Source organism: Rhincodon typus, chromosome 4 (assembly GCF_021869965.1).
Source record: "Rhincodon typus isolate 14 chromosome 4, sRhiTyp1.1, whole genome shotgun sequence".
NCBI lineage: Eukaryota > Metazoa > Chordata > Chondrichthyes > Orectolobiformes > Rhincodontidae > Rhincodon > Rhincodon typus.
In genome coordinates this window covers 101083185-101103912 of record NC_063335.1, presented here as the reverse complement: position 1 = coordinate 101103912, position 20728 = coordinate 101083185, and the positions used below count along the sequence as shown (strand labels likewise).

Genomic DNA, 20728 nt, shown 5'->3' with positions numbered 1-20728 from the left:
ATTTTTTCACATCTGGTATTTCCTGTTAGCGATATTGGTGACTGGCACCCCGAGTCTCCATCTTTCTGACTACAGCCTCTGGTCAGCATCTCCCAGGCAGCAATGTCAGCAGCTTGTCTGTCTGCCTCTCTCTTTCTCTCTCTGCAGCCTCTGGCTAACACTAGTTCTCCCCTTGGAAAAAAGACCTTGGCTATTCACCTTGTCTATGCCTCCTGTGATTTTGTAAACCACTCTAAGGTCACCCTCAACCTCTGATGCTCCAGGGAAGAAAGGGTCAGTTAAGACTCAACCGCAATGCAATGGGTCTGAAGTCACATCTAGGCCGGATGTGGCAAGGCTGGCAGTTTATTTTCTGTAAAGTGCATTTATGAACCAGATACATTTTTACGACAGCTGACAATGGTCCTTTCGTCACAGTTGGACAAGCTTTTAATTCTAGATTTATGAATCAAATTCAAATTTTATCATCTGCCATGGTGAGATTCACATGTATATTTTTAGCACATTACAAATAAAATAAAAACAGAAAATACTGGAGAAACTCAGCAGGCCTGGCAGTATCTGTGGAGATAGAAACTGAGTTAATGTTTTGAGTCTGATGGGACTCCGTTTCAGAATTGTTAACGCTCTGAACACTAACTTTGTTTCTGTCTCCACAGATGCTGCCAAACCTGTTGAGTTTCTCCAGCGTGAACTGATTTTATTTCAGATTTCTAGAATCTGCAGTCTTTTCCTTTTATTTCCCCAGAACATTGGCCTGGGGCTCTGAATCACTACTCCTGTGGCATTACCGCTATACCACTATCTCTCCTTAAGTTGTGAAAAAACAATCAAACTGTGACGTTAAGCGAACAATGTCAATTGAGAAAAGTCTGTAAGTCTAGTGGAGGATGAGCCATGTGACTGAGCAAGACTATGCAAAGGAACAGATTTTAGACTGGTGTAACTAGGATCAGCTGTTTTCCCATTATTTAACACTCTTCATGCAACACATTATTCAAATGATCGATGTCAACCCTGTCGTCACTGTTGTTTTCAGTTTTAAAGGTTAAGTGGAGACTTGGGATGAATTATAATTGTTGGTCGCTGATCATCTGAAGAGTTTTTTCTTTCAAGTGGAGCTCAGCAATCTAATCTAATCTAGGATTTAACCAAACTGCTACTTAGATCATATTCCTGATGATGTCACATTACTTTTCAGAGACAGCTGTTGCTCCTCAAGATATATATGAAAAAAGAGGACAGGACCCTCTTGTGCCGTGGTGGTAGTGTCCCTACCCCTGGACTGGAAGGCCTGGTTTTAAGTCCCACCTGCTCCAGGGTGTGTAACAACATCTCTGAACAGGTTGATTAGAAAAAATAGGTTAAATTTTAAAAAAAGCAATGGGACTGTCTTGTGGCAGAGTGATAGTGTCCCTACCTCTAGACCAAGAGGCCTGGGTTCAAGCTCCACCTGGCCGAGGGTGTGTGACAACATCTTTGAACAGGTTGATTAGAAAAAAAAGGGTTAAATTTTTTTTAAAAAGGCAACGGGACCCTCTTGTGGCGCATAGGTTAGTGTCCCAACCCCTGAACTGGGAGGCTTGAGTTCAGGTCCTGCCTGCTCCAGAGGCGTGTCATAACATCGCTGAACAGGTTGATTCGAAAAATAGGTTGAATAAAAAAAGACAATGGGACCCTCTTGTGGCACAGTGTTAGTGTTCCTGCCTCTGAATCAGGAGGCCTAAATTCATCATGAGATGTATCATCTCTGAACGGTTGATTGAAAAATATATTTTAAAAAAAGAAGAATGGATATGTCTTGCTGCTGAGTGAGGACTTCATGCTAAGTGTTGCTCCAGAATAAAGACAGTACATATTCTTCCCTCAGATACCGTGGAGAACACTATTTATTTGGAATTTAAAAGGCTTTAAAGTTTCGCACTAACTGGCTATGTTTGGCAGCACAAAAGGAAATTATTCTCAACCCTACTGTCACCCAGTTATAAAAAGCATTCAGTGGCAAGTTCTTGATACATGAGCTAGGATTTGCACATTTCCGAATTTAAGGAGTGTTGATGCAGGTTATAATTGAAACTTTTTATGTACATTTTTAATTTATAATTAAAATAACTTTTATTTCCAGTTTAATCTTGCATATGTAAGAATGCTTTATAACACCATTAGTGTGGGATGATCCCCTGTAAGCGCAAATGGCCTCTAGAGTTCTGTCATTTCCACTTGCCTGTGTAATGTTTTTAGAGTAGATTAAGAGAGACTGTAACATTTCACTATTTATCATCTCCATAGGGCTTTACCTTAGTATGCACAGAAAATCTAAATGTAGACTCAGAACAAAAGGGCCTGGAGCATTAACCTATATTTATGCCTCTGCCATTTTCCTTTTAAAGGGCATCTAATACGCTTTGCAGCAATTTTGCGCTCTGTGAATAAAGAAGGTCTACATCAAAATAGACTTCAGGAGAAGGGTCCCCAAGGGGCTACAGGCTGCTTTCACGTGGGATTTGTACATGTACTGTTAAATGATGTACAACACCTGTTGGGTTTCTACAAATATAAGACTTCTGTGACAACAGTTGAATTCAATTCTGTAGACTATTGTGGATTTGCCTTCCATGATTAATGAACCTGCAACTGCTGATTACATTAAATGTTAATAAATATAGTGTGATGAATGTTGTTCGGGGTAACATCAAATCTGCTGGGCTCTGAACACAGGCAGTTGAAAGGGAAGGAGATTGGATGATTCTCTAAAGATCCATAGTCCAAGCTAGCGGTTGAGTTCTTAGAAAGTGAATAAGTTATTGGGCTATGTAGCTGAGATGATACAATACAGAAAGAAAGGAGCTTCAGGTATAAATGTTTGGTGCAGGGACTAATTAGAATAGTGTGTACTTTCCAGATTCATCCATGTGTAAGATTTCAGAATGGTTCAGAATAGGATTGTAGATTAATAACTCATCTAGAAAGGTTGAAAATAGGTTTTTAGACTAGCAAGCTGAGTTGTTTCATTGTTAATGAGTATATTTTGAGTTAAGAGTTCCAACATTGGTATTCAACTTGGGAAAAGGATTGTGTGTTGATTTATGAACTCCAGAAAGATTGAAAAGGGGACAACAACTGGAGCAAGCTGGTAATGTTACTTTAAAAAGTTAGTCTAATGTACCACATTCTTGCTTCCTGGAAGTTGTTCTTGACTGTTTCAGGGTTGGATAGGAATTTTCCAGAGTTCTTCACACCTATTTTTATTCTTTTGTTTTGCTTCAACCTGGATATTTTTAGTAGATGAAGTATGTCGAGGGTCATGTTGTTGAATGGAACATGCTTGATGGGATCTGGCTATTTTCAGTAAATAATTTCATGTTAGTTGATCATTATTTTATGATAACTTAAGTCTGCTTACAGTGTCAGTCCACGGACAACCATAGCAGAGAAAGTGTATGCAGAAAGCATCCAGCTCCCACCACCCCAGTTATGTGCAGCCTGCTCACTTCTTCGCCAAGGGGAGGTCATGCCTGACAAGTTTGTTAGAATTCTTTGACGAAGTAACAAGCAAATTAGACAAAGGAAAGCCAATGCACATGATCTATTTGGCTTTCCAAAAGGCCTTCAACAAAGTGCCACCCAGGAGGCTGGCAAATAAGGTAAGATCTCATGGTATTAGGGGCAAGGATAGAGGATTGGCTTACTGGCTGAAGTCAGAGAGTGGATAAAATGTTTTTTTTTGCACAATGGCAGCCAGTGACTAGTGGGGTTCCTCAGAAGTCCATGTTGGGACCACAATTATTCACGTTATACATTAACAATCTGAATGGAGGAACTGAAGGTATTGTTGCTAAGTTTGCAAGTGACCCAAAGATAGTTGGAGTGGCAGATTGTGTTGAGGAAGTGGGGAGGCTGCAGAAGGATTTGAACATGCTAGGAGAGTGGTAAAGAAGTGGCAGAAGGAATACAATGTGGGAAAGTGTGAAGTTATGCACTTTCCTGGGAAGAATACAGATGTGGACTATTTTCTAAACAGGGAAAGGCTTTGGAAATCTGAAGCTCAAAGGGACTTTGGTGTCCTACTTCAGGATTCTTTCAAAGTTAACATACAGGTTCAGTTGGCAGTCAGGTAAGCAAATGCAATGATAGTATTCATTTCAAAAGGGCGAGAATACAAGAGCAAAGATGTACTGCTGAAGCTGTATAAGATTCTGGTCAGACTGCATTTGGAATATTTTGAGCAGTTTTGGGCCCCATATCTAAAGAAGGACGTGCTGGCTTTGGAGGGAGTCCAAAGGAGGTTTACAAGAATGATCTTGAGAACGAAGGGTTTGTCGTATGAGGAGCAGTTGTGGACTCTGGGGCTGAACTCAATGATGTTCAGAAGGATGAGGAAGAATCTAATTAAAACTTACAAAATACTGAGAGGCCAGGATAGAGTGGACACAAAGAAGATGTTTCCACTAATAGGAACCACGAGCACAGCCTCAGGGTGAAGGGACACCCTTTAGAACTGTGATGAGGAGGAATTTCTTCAGCCAGATGGTGATGAATCTGTGGAACTCATTGCCACAGATGGCTTTGGAGGCCAAGACATTGTGTGCCTTTAAGACAGAGATGGATAGGTTCTTGATTGGTAAGGTGATTGAGGGTTACGGCAAGAAGGCAGGAGAATGGGATTGAGAAGCATATCAGGTATGATTGAATGTGGAGAAGACTCGATGGGCCAAATGGCCTAATTCTACACTTTTGTCTTGTGGCCCTGACTTCCTCATCTTTGATAAAACTGAAAGTTAACTATCAGGTGATACAATGATGTACATTAATGTTAAGGAACAGGTTGTGATGTGCCTAAGGTTTATGGCATGAAAACATCTATCTCTTCGAACTGTAAACAGCTTAATGTAAAATGGATTCAAGTTGTCCTCTTCCCAATTCCACAATAAATAACAATAATTTTCATTTTTTTTCAAATCTGCATTCATTCCCCTTTTTAAAATTATGATCACATCTACATCCTTAAACATTCCCAGTGATGGATGCTAGATCATAATATATATTGTCGACCATTTATGATGAGGGCAGCACTGGCTAGGCCAGCATTTATTGTCCATCTCAGAGGGAAATTAAGAGCAAACATATTGTTGTGGGTCTGGAGTCAATGTAGGCCAGAGCAGGTAAGGGATGCAGTTTCCTTCCCTGAAGGACATTTCTTATTATCTTGCCTCTAGTTCTTTTTCTAAATATATTACTAACCCATTTACCAGTGGGAGTAGTTTCTCCTCTTTTCCAATGCCAAAATTACTGATTATTTTGAACATTACAATTAAATCTCTATGCCATCTTCTCTGACCAAGGGAGAATAACAAAAACAGATTTTGCTGGAGAAACTCAAGAGGCCAGTCAATTTAATCTGATTGATGAAATTCACAATCAATTTCCTGGTTGGGAGACGATTTCTCTCCACAGATGCTGCTAGACCTGCTGACGTTTTCCACCAAGTTCCGTTTGTGTTTCTGATTTCCAGCGTCTGCAGTTTTTGTTTTGTTTAGAGAATAATCCCAGTGTTTGCAGTCTGCCCACATAACCGGAATCCCTCATCACTGGCTCCATTCTAGCAAAGCTTCACCACGGTCCCTACAAACCATTGACATTCTTCCTAAAGTCCAGAGTTAGACACAACACACTAGCTGAAGTCGAACTGGTTCTGTTGAGGTTGAGGGATATTGTCTGGTATTGTTGTTAACAATGGTCACAAATTTAGTCGTGCCGATATCTGTCAATTTGATCAGCACCAAAGATCGGAGATGAAAGGTGAAGCTGGCGTTGGACAAAAAACATGAAACAAAGATTTCCAAGGTAGGATATTCCGAGTAAATAAGTGTTGTACCTGATGGCGTAGATTTAGACTTTTTACAATAGTGTAAAATGGATGATTGTGAACCATTTCACATCTCTCCTGATTTTATTTCAAGCGACTCACCTGCAAAAGAAAAGACTTTGAATAATTACTAGGATGTTGCCAGGGTTGGAGGGCTTGAGCTATAGGGAGAGGCTGAATAGGCTGAGGCTATTTTTCTGGACCATTGGAGGCTGAGGGGTGACCTTATATGAGCTTGGTTAGGGTGAATAGGCAAAAGTCTTTTCCCTGGGGTGGGGGAGTCCAAAACTAGAAAGATTTAAAAGGGACCTAAGGGGCAACTTTTTCATGCAAGTGGTGGTGTGTATGGAATGAACAGCCAGAGGAAGTGGTGAAAGCGGGTACAATTACAATATTTAAAAGGCATCAGCATGGGTATATGAATAGGAATGGTTTAGAGGGATGTGGGCCACATGATGGTAAATGGGACTAGGTTAATTTGGGATATCTGGTTGACATGGACGAGTTGGACTGAAGGGCCTGCTTCTATGCAGTACGTCTCTATGATTCTACATAGCAGAGCCATGAATGCTCTTGCAGATCAGAGTTGATCCCTTCCTTGCTGTATTCTTATCATGCCTATTTTATGCTGTAGAACAAATGTAACAACATTGGATTGAGACACCAGTTTCTATTTTGCACTGCATTAGTGTAATCTCTTGCTAGCTAGGAAGCGAAACACTCAATTGACAGCTGGAAAATCCATAGATAGGATATTTACTGCGTACCAAAAATAAAATGATATTGAATTATGTAAGATTTTCTTTCCGCATATCTTGCCATAACTTCAGTGGGAGGTTGGCTCAAAGCCCAGGGAAATTACAAATAAAGCAGAGTTGTAGCTAAGTGGACAAACCGTGCAAAAATTTCACCTCATGTAGTTTTCCCAGGGTTTCTGCCAAGCACATGGCAGGAAACTTGGCTCAACCTTGTGAAAATTTAGAACCTTTCTCGCAAATTCCTAATAAAATTTCTCTTTGAACTGGCACAGGTATATGCCAAATGATTTGATTCACAGTAAATGTGATCTTTTTTTTTGTGCATGGCTCATTTATAACATTTCCGGAATTGGGCTTCATATCTCATCTGATATATTGTTCACTGGCACCTATTCACTGTCATCATCAGACCTATCTGACAGTTGAGCTGCTTGCTTGAATGGATTCTGACAGAGCTTTCCCTCCATGAACATACAAGGCTCTGTACATGGAAACTCATTATTTTTACAGTTGTGTGACTTTTGCACACATCTTGAAGCTGAAGACCTGTAAGTCATGCTTAAGGTGCACGAGTCTTGCTTTTAAATCAATTCTCTGTCAAAATTGTTGCAAAACTGGGAAATGATATCGGGAAGGTCTTCATTTGCTACCTTGTTTAAAAATCTTGCTGAATGTACAAGGGATCACATCATGTTTGGTCAATATCAGAGAGGTTTAATGCAGGGTTCAAAAAGATAACTGGGGCTTTGCTGCTTTCATGAGTTGTTTGCAGTCGTACATCTTTCTTTCCCAAGTTCAACAAAAGACACTGCTGAATATGTTTGTATATCCTTAACTTTCATTTTTTTTCACATAATGGCTAAATGATGTTTGAACCATGTTAGCCAGTGTAAAAATATAAAAGTGGATGGATGTAAAGTAATTTATCACTGGTAAAACATCTGACCTTGAAGCTGCTCCCTTAGTTCTACACAAAACAAATTTAATCTGACCAGAATCTATGGAATTTTAAACAGTCAAAATTCCAATGGTGGTATAATGTGACTAAAACACAACACTATAATGTCTTATTGACTACACTTTGTGGTAGCAGAGCAGCATGAAACCTTGGTGCTTAAATATTTAATGAGGCACACCACATTTCACGTCTCTGGAAGTAATTTTCTTCACCTAGCCATAAATTCACCTCTGGATTAGAACTACCATGTTTATGATTTATGTAAGTCTAACATATAATTCTTTCCCTTTTAAGCATTTTCATCCCCATGATAAAGCATAAATTTGTTCTGTTTTACACCCACACTTTTTTTTTCCCTTTGGGGAATAGAAGGAGGTTTTGGAAAGATTAACAGTTGAGCCATATTACAAACATTCCTTCTGTGGCCACCAAATCCGACAGAGGGATAGCCAAGACAGAGCCATGCTCACAGTCAGCAGCACAGCTACTGAAATCATACAATCTACATGTATAATATTTTGATACAGCAGTTCCTTTATTTGAGGCTAAATTGTAGCTGTTCCTTTTCTAAATCTAGTGCACAAATAAAATCCTTCTTTTCACCAAATAAATCTCTGAGAAATGCAGCCAGGGGAGTATTCATCTTTAGTTAAATAGTGTTTTAAGTATTCATGGGACTGCCACTCCTTGTTTGTCTTACAAGTCACAGTCACTGAATTCAAATTTGACACCGAAATCATTAATTTGGATCAGTGAGGGTTGATATGGGCAATGACAGTGAAGTACTGCACGCACATTTCTTTAGGCATTTGATACAGTGCCACACAACAGATTTGTAAGGAAAGTTCTTGTTCAGAATTGTACAAAACTGGCAGTGTGACAGGATACAGAATTTACCATTTAATGAATGTTTCTTGAATGGGGGAAGATTTGTAGTGCAGTTTCCCAGGGGCTTGTGTTAAGACCCTTGTTCATCATGATATGTATTTTTAATGACCTAGACCTTCATATATAGGCACAATTTTCAAAAGTTACAAATGATATGAAACATGGAAGCATCGGGAACTGTGAGAATGATAGTGTGAAACTCTAAAGAATGTAGACACGTTGGTAGATTGAATTTATTGTACAAAGTGATTCAGTTTGGGTTAGAAGAATATGGAGAGACAACAATAAGTAACAATAATAATAATACAGGGCACATGTTAAAGAAGGTTCAGGAGCAAAGTGTGCACACGTACACAAATATTTGAAGATAGTCAAATAGGTTAAGAGGGATCAGAAGTAAAACATAGAGTATCCTAATTTTTATCAATAAAGTGGGTAGAGCACAAAAGAGAAAAAAAGGTTTCGTAGAACACGTTTAAAATACTGCTTTGGCTCAACAGAAGTATTGTGTGTCCTGGGCAACATAGTTTAGGAAGGATGCGAAGGTGTCAAAGTGTTTGCAAAAGAGATTTGTGAGAATGAGAAACAGCTTTGTGGAAAAATTGAAGCATCCATTAAATGCTAAACTCTGTTTCCTGTCACATAGCCAATCTCACATTCTTGATCATATTGTTCCACCCATGAACAAGAACTTTCCTTGCAAGTCTATTTATTGTGTGGCACTGTATCAAATATATCCAGAAGTTTGTGTGCACCACACTAATGTCATTACCCTCATCAATCCTCACATGGTCCAAATTAATGCCTTTCCTTTGAGAAGGTTAAGTGGAGATTTGATGAAAGCATTCAAAATTCTGAAGGATCTAGACAGAGTAGATAGGGATAAACTGCAGCCAGTGCTGGCTGGATCACGGACAAAAGGGCATGGATTTGGAGTAATTGGTAAAAGAAGCAAATGGAAATATAAGGAGAAACTTTTCAAACAGAGTGATTAAGTGTGTGCTGCCAGAGAGTGTGCTGTAGACAGGTTCAATTGAGGCATTTGAAAGGAAGTTGGATTATCTGAAAGGAAAGAATGTCCACAGTTATGGGGAGGACACAAGGGAACAGGGAGACATTGGCGTAGAGATAATGTCACTGGACATGTAATCCAGAGGCCCAGGTTAATATTATGAGTGAAAAGGTTCACATTCTGCAATGTCAGCTGGTGAAATTTAAAATCAAGTAAGAAATCTGAAAGTAAAACTGGTCGCAGTCATAATGACACAAAAAAAAACCATTGAAAATTACTGTCGTCGGTTGTCTTGAGAAACCTGTCTGGTTCACTAATGTTTTTGGTCTACACGTGAATCCATACCCGCAGCCATGTGGTTGATTCATAACTGCCCTCTGAAATAGCCGATAGAGAGCCAGTGGCTTCTATGGCAGTTAGTGATTGACAAGAAATGCTGGCTTTGTCAGCAACACCAACATCCCATAAAATATTTTAAAAAAGAAAAGCTGCATGTTTTGGTTGGAGAGTAGCAGGGACAAAGGGGGCTGAATGATCTTCTGTACTATAAGCAATTCAATAATGTATAAAGATATGGATAGTTCTGTGTGTATCAAATATTTGATCCAACATGAGAACCAAAAAAAGCCATCATTTCAAAAAATTACACAAGATTAAATGGCAGTCAAATATTTTTGTTTCCTTTGGGCATAATTTGCAGTGTTTAGGTTTTACTCTGAAGCAGTTTAATATTTACAATAAACATGCTAAAAGATTTTTAAGGAAAATCTGATTTTAATACATTGTTTACCATGACCATAATTTCGGAACATATGGGACAGAAATTAAAATTAGGAAGTTAAGAACAAAAAAGAAAACCAGGGTAAGAGACTTGTGGAAAAAGTGATCAGTAAAGCCAGTAACATGAGTAGTGTATCAGAGATAGAAGGAACTGCAGATGCTGGAGAATCTGAGATAACAAGGTGTCGAGCTGGATGAACACAGCAGGCCAAGCAGCATCGTAGGAGCAGAAAGGCTCTAGGCCCGAAACGTCAGCCTTCCTGCTCCTATGATGCTGCTTGGCCTAACATGAGTAGTGTAAATGGGTTGAAGTGCTGAATAACTATGCTTCAAGAAATAAATTAGGCTGAAAGAAAGAAATCCCTTAGGTTGGTGTATACAGCAAAAAAGCTACAATCAGATTGAGCTTCCTGACTCATTCTGGTTCTGTAAATTTATATGCTGATTAGCAAAACCATTTCATGTTGTCTGCAGGGCACATGACCTAGTCAATCTTAGAAGTCTCATGAACAAGTGTTCCTCAGTGGTGCACAGTTAAAACAAGGGGAGCAATTTGTCAGATGTACACTGCGCAGACAGCTTGACAACTTTTGGAATAAGCTCTTTCCAGAAGTCAGTTAAATATAACTTTTGGCAGTGCCAGTGAAGGAAACCATTGCAAGCATGAAAAAGAAATGTTCACCGCAGTGATTTTGTTTTGATTGAGTAGCTGTGTCATGTGTGTAGATGTACTCTTGTCACAATGTGTTACAGATGGGCATGCACACAAAGATCATTACAGCTATCATTTGACTCGCTGTCATATACAGTTACTGCAGTCTTTGTGATGGTAACTAAACAGTGCAGCATGTGAATAATCTTTCTCCCATTCTCTGTCAAGACTTTTGATAATTTATCTTTGCACTTTGTTAGCACTTAATAGGTTATAAATTCCTGACATATCAATCTGTCAGTTTAGAAATAGCAGCTTGATATAAAGCTGTGGCTGTGTGAAACCCTCTAATTAGCATGGCATTGTTAGCTATTAAATTATAGTTTTTGACATAACTTGAATTTCTTAGACGGTAGTAAATTATGACTTTCACACTGCTGAATTTCGCAGAACTTTTTACAGCCAATAAGTACTTGTTTTTAAGTGTAGTCACTGTTCTAATGGAGACCCTGTTCCAATTAGATGATAGTACCAAGACTAGGGGACACAGATTTAAGGTTTTGGCTAAGAGATGCAACAGAAATAAGAGGGACAACTATTTTATACAGAAAATGATAATTATTTGGAAATTACCACTACCAGGGTGGCTGGAGCAGAAACTGAGCGCCCAAGAGAATAGTGGGAGCAGAAATAATTGACGATCTCAAAGGAAATTTGTGTCCAGGATTTGAAAAGGTACTTGAAGAAAATAAATCTGTGGAACTTCAAGATTCAAGTGGGGCAGAAAGGCTGACTAGATTGCTCTTCAGGATTCCTACATGGACTTGATGGACCAGTTAGCCTCCTTCTGTACTATAAATACCTTTTTAACAGAAAAGGCTGAAATCCAATTTGTGTACAGCAAGCTGCCATGAAAAGCAATGTGATAATGACCAGATAGTCTTTTCTTAACAATGTTGATTGATGCTAAATATTGGTCAGGATACCAAGGACAAGACCTTCTTAAACCTTCAGAGTCTTAGTTAGTGGCGAACATAATTTCTGATGGGATACGTATCTCCCCAAAGCCAATCCATTTGAATACCCACCCTTCCCATCGTATGTCCCACCACTCTTCAGAGGGGAAGATCTTGGCTGATCTCCAGTGATATAGCAGTACACAAATGTTAGGCTAACAGTGGAATGCAGGATTGCCCGACAAGAATGTTGTCTTTCAGGTGTATTTTTCGATTTGCACATTCATTAGGACTGTTGCAAATGGACATTAAAAAATTCCCAATGCATTATTCACAATAATCTATTTTTCCAGTTATCCTTGTTAATGCCATTGTCAATGCCACAGTGGCTGCACTTTGAAGACCTTCATGGGTTATAAAGTGATATCCTGAGGTAGTGAAAGGCATTGTATAAATACAAGAATTTCTCTTTAATGAGTGATTTTATCTGTGTTTCATGGTGTTTTAACAATACTAAACACAGGATTATGAAATTCCTTTGAGATTATTGTATATAATGCATATTTGGAGCGAGCGCAACACTCTTTGTCTGTGGAAATTGTACAGTATGAATGTTGGTTAGTGCTGGTTTCAGGCTAATTGATTTGTAATTCCCTGTATGCACTCTTATTCTTGGGCACATCCTTTTCTACAGCTCTGCCCTTGGCTTTGTTCTTTGCCTACTTGCAAAAAGTGAGAAGTAGTGTTCTCCAATGGTTAGTGCTGCTCAAAATTTAATTGGAAGTGCAATTTTTGGTTGTCATTAAATACTGTGACAAAATTCAAAAGGAATAATAAACTTTACAGAATAATAGCAGCACGTTACAGAGAGAAGTGCAGGTAAACTTTTTTACCTAGAGGGTGATGGGTGCATGGAACACACTGCTAGTGAGGGTGGTGAAGGTAGGCACATTAGCAATGTTTAAGGTGTATCTTGACAGACACGTGAATGGGAGGTGAACAGAGGGATAGAAACACATATGGCCGATAAGTAGTGGGTCTAAATAAGGATTGGAATTGGTGCAGGCTTGGTGGACTAAAGGGCCTGGTCTGTACTGTATTGTACTCAATTGAATTCACTTCTGTAGATCTGAAGTTATCAAAATCTTTTAATGTTACAGATGAGCAAGAAGCCATATCACCCATTTTAATTCACTTAATCTATTCCCAGGCTCCTGCCCCATATCTTTTAACATTTTCTTTTTCAAATAAGTTCCAGTTTAACTTTGTTCAGCTAAGGGTTTATGACAAAATTCCATATGTTTTAGTGTTCCTTTGAATTATTTTTGATGATCTTATTCAGCCGGTGCCAAAAATCTATTATTACTTATGTTAAGAGCACCAAGAAAAAGTTTGAAGAAATGCCACGTCACAACTTAACCTTTTCGACTCAAGTGAAGACTTCCCTAATGTTTCTTACCTGTAATTCCTCATTGTATGGGTTCAGGTGAGAACTAGTAAAATGGAGCAAGTGGATAACAAAACATGAAACTAAGGGAAGGTGATAAATGAAAAATCTTAAGAAATAAGAGTCATTCCATCTCTGCAAGCCTTCTCCACCATTCACTAAAATCATGAATAATCTTTTACCTCAACTTTCCTTCTTGCATTATGCTTACATCCTTTGCTTCCACTGGTATCCATAAATCTAGTGATTTTATTTTCTGAACATACCGAATTACTGAACATCCTCAGCTTGCTGGGATAAAGAATTCCAAAATTTCACAACCTTTTGAGAAGGGAAAAAGATCCTCACCTCAGTCTTTAATGACCATTTCTTTATTTTAAAATTTTGATCACTAATTTTAGATTCTCCACACAGGAAAACATGCAGCACTAATTCTATCAAATCTGTTAAAAATGTTAAGGGGCCAAGAAAAAAGGTTTGCTCAGCCCCAGTGGCTCTGTTAGACTTGAATCAGTCTCTACCTTTGGGCAGACTATGCATGGGCCACAATCTACAATGACTTGTGTGACATTTCTCATTGATAGGGTGCTTCAGTGAATTGAAATAAATCTGTAACGTAGCAGTCCATGAATAAAGTTTACCCTCTGAATTTTTCAGTTCACCCGCTCCTCACTTCTGCATTGAAATACTAAGGAGTGCAGGTCTAGCCCTACCTAGTCTTTCTTAAGGACAATCTCCTTACATCATTGATCAGTATGATGAATCCTCTGCATTCCCTGCAAGGCAGGTTTACCTCTATGTAGTATGTAGCAGGTGTGGTCTCACAAAGACCTTATTTCGTTGCAGTAATCCATGAAAATATCTGATTTCTATTCTGTGTAAGTGAATAGATTTTGAGGTTTGTCTACTAACCAGTCCACTGACTGTGTTCATATATTAACCCTTATCCCATAGGGTCTAATTTTGTTCAATAAGATCTTGTGCACCACCATGTCAGTTTTTAAAAAATCCAGTTATACTGCTGTACATCCATTGATTCTGCATTATCTACCTTGCCAATTACAAACTCAGGGATGCTCACAAATTGTCAAAAACACTCTTTCTTTCATGAAGCTATACTAACTCTGCTGAATTATATAATGATTTCCCAAGTTCCTGTTGCCATGTCCATAATAATGTATACAGGTTTCTCTTCTGCTGGTTTCAGGCTAATTGATTAAAAGTTCTGTTTTCTGTCTTTGCAACATCCTTTTCTAATGCTAATGCTTTGCTGTTTGTCACTTGCAAAAGGTGAGGTGTATTTTAGTGTTCAATGCTGCTGAAAATTTGTGCAAACAATTTGTACCTTGGAATCCAAAGTTCAATAAATGTTCAGAATGAGTTTTTAATTGGCAAAGTAATTTCTGTATAATTTCTGTGACTCTCTTTTTGGCAAGAAGAATAATGAGGCAATATAGGATGGTGGAGGGGAGATGGTGGTGGTAGCAGAGAGGTGAAATACCTAAAATTTGGAAATAAGGCCATTTAAAAAAAAAGCAAAATGCTAAGATTCTTTCATAGAGGTTTACAAAATTGAAAAGCAGAAGACCAACTTTATGCTAATATAGAACCTTGGGAAAATGGCATTTGGAGTTGCATGTACAGTTTTGGTTTCCATATTGCAAAAAAAGAATCTTGCATAGGAACAGGAGTAGGCCATTCAGCCTGTTCTGCCATTTTCATGGCTGATCTATGGACTAAACCCTTATGCCTGCATTTAGCTCATATCTCTTAATACTTCTGCTTAACAAAAAATTCTTGAACTTAGATTTAAAATAAAAAACTAATCGAGCATCAGCTGCCATTTATGGAAGAGAGTTCCAAACCTGTATCACTCTTTGTGTGTACTTGTACTTTCTAACATTTCTCCATTACAGTCTGGCCCTAATTTTTAGATTATGCCTCCTCATTGTGGAATCTCCAATCAGTGGAAATAGTTTATTTGTATCTACCCTGCCTTTTGCTGTTAATAACTTGAATACTTTGATCAGATCACCCCTAAATCTTCTAAATTATTGAGAAAACAGGCCAAGTTTGTATAATGTTTCCTCATAACTTTAACCGCTGATGTCTTGAAGCACTAAAAAAAGAATGACGAGAAATGAGAGGTTATACAGATCACAATAAAAACTCAAACAATTGGCGAAGCTAGTGCCATTCCCTTTGGAGATAAGTTTGGGACGATTTGACAGAGCTGTTCAAATAATCATGAAGGATGTAAGTGGGTTGGATAGCAGGAAGCTGTTCCTATCAACAGAAGGTTTGAAAGTCAAAGAGCACTGATTTAAATCGATTGAGAAAGGAATCAATGGAAACATGAAGCAAAACTGCTTCATGCAATAAATCACTAGGTTGGAGAAAGTGCTGCCAGAGAGGGTAGTGCAGATCGATTAGGTCATGGCTTGCAGAATTAATTGGTTAATTATCTATAGGAAAAAATATTGCAGGGCTACGGGGAAAAGTAGGGGAGTGGGACAAAATGAGTTGTTCTTGCAGAAAAATGCCATGGTCACGATGGGCCAAATGGCCTTCTGTTTTCAATCCATTCTTTCGTTCAGGGGCTATCTTTTTTTCATCTTGAAAAGAATAAGTTCAAGCGTAGGATGATAGAGTTTTTGATTATGAAAGAATATCATGGAATCATTATAACATGGAAGAAAGCCATTCAACCCATCACATCTGTGCTGGGCCTTCTAAGGATTAATTCACAAACTGCTACCTCATTCCCACACATGTAGAGTCATAAAGTTGTACAGCAGACCCTTTTGTTCAACTCATCCATGCCAACCAGATATCCTAAATAAATCTAGTCTCATTTGCCAGCATTTGGCCCAAATCCCTCCAAACCATTGCCATTCGTATACTCATCCAGATGCCTTTTAAATGTTGTAGTTGTACCAGCCTCCACCACTTCCTCTGGCAGCTCGTTCCATAGACACACCACCCTCTGCGTGAAAAAGTTGCCCCTCAGGTGCCTTTCAAATTTTTCCCCTCTCACCTTAGACCCATAACCCTGTAGTTTTGGATTCCCCCACCCTGGGGAAAAGACTTTGTCTATTCACCCTATCCATGTCCCTCATGATTTTTTAAACCTCTGTAAGGTCACCCCTCAGCCTCTGGTGCTGCAGGGAAAATAGCCCCAACCTATCCAGCTTCTCTCTGTAGCTCAATTCCTCCAAACCTGGCAATATCCTTGTAAATCATTTCTGAACCCTTTCAAGTTTCACAACACACTTCCTATAGCAGGGAGACCGGAATTGTGTTACATATATACACATATACCAGTATAAGTATCAATTAGACTGCATATAGTTTTCACAGCAAGTCTATTGAACACACAGTCCTTGGGCTATATTTATTTATACCTTTCTGTAGAGAGTGTGGTCTATTCTCCCAGTTTCAGTATTCATTACCTCTACTCTGACTAAATTACCTCCCACTTGAGTGCTTTCAATTTGTCTTCCCTGTTCTTGAACCTTAGGAATTGCCAATAGTCAGGGCTGTCAGCTGTGTTGATTCCATACCCTAAACTTCTTTCCTTACCCCTTTCCTCCCAGAATCCTGCTTCCTCTGGTTGTCAACTTTACCACCCCCAACCAAATATCTCCTGCCAGTTCTGCCATCTTCCCCTCTCCTCATCTTCAGGATCCTGAGGAAGAAGTCCTAGTATGACACTTCTTTATCTGCCAACAACCTCTCCATTTCCCTGACACCTTTCTCGTGCAAGCGCAGGAGATGCAACAGCAACCCCATTAGCTCATTCACTCCCATTGTTCCAAATACTTGTTTTTTTTTTCTTATGGTAAAATAGCAATTTATTTGTACTTTTGTCAATTTAATGTACTGTATTTGCTGCCCACAATGCAGACTTCTCCACATTAGTGCAGCCAAACATAGATTGGATGACAGCTATGTGTAACAGCTCCATTTAGTCCACAAGCTTGACACTTCACTCCCACTCTGACTGCTTTGTTCTCAGCCTCCTACGCTGTTCCAGTGAAGCTCATCATAAGTTTCCAGGAACAACACCTCATCTTTCGATGCTGTGCTTTCAACTCTTCCAAAATCAAAATCGAGTTGCATCAATTTCAGATTAAAACTTCTGCTCCCATTTTTTTTTTTGGATGATTGCTGCATCAATTTGCATCTGTTGATTCATCCTTTAATTGTACATATATCTCTTTACCATTATCCCTTTGCTATACAATCTGTCCTGCCTTTCACCCCATAAGATCTTCCTTTTTGCTCTTTCCACCCTCTCCCTCATTCGATCTTTACTTTCTCGAGCTGTACAAAAATGCCAATTTGAAACATTAATTATCTTTCTCTCTCCACAGATGCTGCCAAATTGGCTGGGTTTTTTTCAGCACTTTCTGTAATTTTATATCAGAGACACAGATTTGTTTGCACAGAAAGTTGGTGGCTGAAACAGGATAATGTAGACTTATGTAGAAATGTTGAAGTTTTATTTTATAACTTTAAGAAGGGGCAGGGGAAATCTGTATAGGACATTTTCTAATTCAATAAGTTTACAACTGAGCAAGATGTGTATGGAAGATTTACATCAAATCTCCTCCCATGTCCTTCTTGGACATATCACATCTCACTGCTGGTAATGACATATCCTCTAATTATTCCAAATGTATTTTTAAGTGTACTGAGTGCAATATGATTTGCTGCTTTATGAAGCTGATGATGTTTTTGGACCAGTTATTGTGCTAATAATCATTAGTATTTTCAGCGTTGAATGCAGGATAACGTGCCAGAAAAAAGAAATTAAGAGGAAAAATGGATATTCTCACTGATCAGTTTATTGGAGTGGAACTTGGTAAAAGGAAATCTGTAAAGTTGTTTCTGCTGACAGAAACAATTAAATCCTTGAGTTGAAATGAAACTAAATATATTTGTTGCAAGTCTAAATGGTACAGGTCTTTTTTTGAACATAGGAAACCGCACAACCTTTAGTATTATCCTTAGTATTGTGGGGATTTTTTAAAAAATTCATTCACGGGACGTGGGCAACGCTGGCTGTTTCAGCATTTATTGCCCGACCCTAGCTGCCCTTGAACTGAATGGCTTGCTAGGCCATTTCAAAGGGCAGTTGAAAGTCAACCAGATGACTGTGGGTCTGGAGTCACATTTCTTCGCTCAGTTCAGTCACCCAAATGCACTTTGTATGGTATGATCTGCCTGTAATGCACACAAAACAAAACTTGCTACATGTGGCTATAATAAATCGAATCAAATTTTAGGCCAGACCAGGTGATGTTGGTAAATTTCCTTTCCTGAAGGGCATTAGTGAGTCAGAAGTTTTCTCTTCTGACAATTGGCAATGGTTTCACAGACATCAATAGATTTTTAATTCCAGACTTTTTTATAATTGAATTCCATTTCCACCATCTCCTGTGGCAAGATTCAAACCTGGGGCCCCCAGAACAGTTTCTGGATTTATAGTCCACCGATAATACTAATAGACCATTTCCTCCTTCTAATTGTAATAGTTGTTTGTTTGGCACTTCTGCTTTATTGTATTTGGATTATGTATTAACCTGAGTCTCAGATAAATGATAACATTGACCTGACACTGACAGATGGTATTTCACATTTTCTTCCTAATATCTTTTTTTCTCCTCCCTTTATAGGGCATCTCTTTGGAGCTCTTGTGTTGTCCTGCCACTTCTAGCACTGACCTGGATGTCTGCAGTGTTAGCCATCACTGATCGAAGATCAGCCCTCTTTCAGATCCTCTTTGCTGTCTTTGACTCTTTGGAAGGCTTTGTCATTGTAATGGTCCACTGCATTTTGAGAAGAGAGGTATGTCACATGGAAATACATGTGAGATTAAAGGGCAGGGGAAATTCTTTGCAGGGCTAACAAATCCTGCATGTATGATCTACCATTAAGTAACTGAAAGGGGAATAAAAATATGTGTGAAGTAGTGATGCCAATGGTGTGTTTGGTTTGCATGTGTTTCCTCTTAAATCTGGATTTGATGTCTGTTTTACACGTTTCAAAAATATTCAGATGGGATCAAAAATAACTGCCAGTGATTTGTAAGGCGTTAGTCAAGGATTTAGATGTCATTGAACACCATATGAGTAAAACTCAGTTGAATTGTGTGATCTCAGTATCCAGGATTATTTCTTGCGATAGAGCAAGAGAAACTAATTGTTTTTCTTTAAGGAAGGTCATTTGCCCAGCTCAGTATGGGATATCTCATTACTGTGTGTGATCATGTCAAAGGTTGATCAAAATCTGCTACATGATTTTAACTGTCTTCATTGTTCTGCATGATGTTTGGATTGAAGGAAAAAAATATCTGAAGTGTTTTTCAGTGGTGTATTTCTATGGACACGAAACCCCTTTCCTGAATAAAAAAGGGCACCTAGTCTAGTCTGGAAAGGAAAATTAATGAATTGAAGTATAGGTAAGGTATCAATAGTTAAAGTTAAGATTTCTAAAATGGAAAAGGGAGAAGGAAGATCAGAAAATGATAGTGAAAGGGAGGGCTGGGTGAGCAGAACTAAATTGAAATGTGTTTTTGTAGTTACAAATGATGTGTTTATTTCAGTCGTGTCGACTTGATATTACAGTATTGTTGTTATTCCTCTTATTCAGGTAACCTATTTAGAATATATGTAAGTGTTTATGCATAATATATAGATGTATTTATCCATATGAGTGTGTATCTAAGTCAACTGAAACTACTTAAAAATGACACATTCTCTGGGACTGTTTACAGTTTGTCAGTTTATCATATATACCTTCTTTATATATTTTCCAGAATGACTCTTAACATTCCAAAACCAAGGACCAAAATTATGAAATCACTAATAAATTCAGTAAAGAATTCAGGGGAAACTCATTGCCAAATGGGAATGTTGAAAGAAAAATGGAATTGTTACATAGATGCATTTAAGGGGAAGCTCAATAAGTATATGAGTGAGGGGCAAAATAATGAAGGATAAGCTGATAGGATGAGATGAAGTGAAAAACAATGGAAGGTAGCTGTGTGTGGCAAGTTAAAAACTGGCACTGGTCCAAATGGCCTTTCTCTGCCTTGTAAATTCTGTGTAAAATAATGCATTGGCTGTCAGATGTCTGATGACCAAAACAATCAGTATTATGGAAAATAAGTGTGATGTGAGATCTGTAAATGAATGTGCTGAATGAAGCAGTTATTATTTGGGAAGTTGATTGGGAAGTGAATGTGTACTAGATAATTAGCCAGGAGTGTTTGAAGAACCAGTTGTATCCACTCTTGAGCAATTGTGTTTTTCTTGAGCTTCTCCTTAAATCAATAAGGGATAGTAAAAGAGATAGTATAAACCAGAGATAGCAAGGTGTAGAGCTGGATGAATACAGCAGGCCA

General features: G+C 38.5%; 1 protein-coding gene across 1 annotated transcript in view; it reads left to right on the top strand.

Moving 5' to 3' along the window:
- Positions 1 to 20728, top strand: part of adgrb1a (adhesion G protein-coupled receptor B1a) — a 618149-nt gene that overhangs the window by 488045 nt on the left and 109376 nt on the right. Inside the window, exon 25 of the mRNA XM_048596183.1 lies at positions 18999 to 19170. Coding sequence (XP_048452140.1) covers positions 18999 to 19170 — 172 coding nt within the window. The remainder of the gene's footprint in view (positions 1 to 18998; positions 19171 to 20728) is intronic.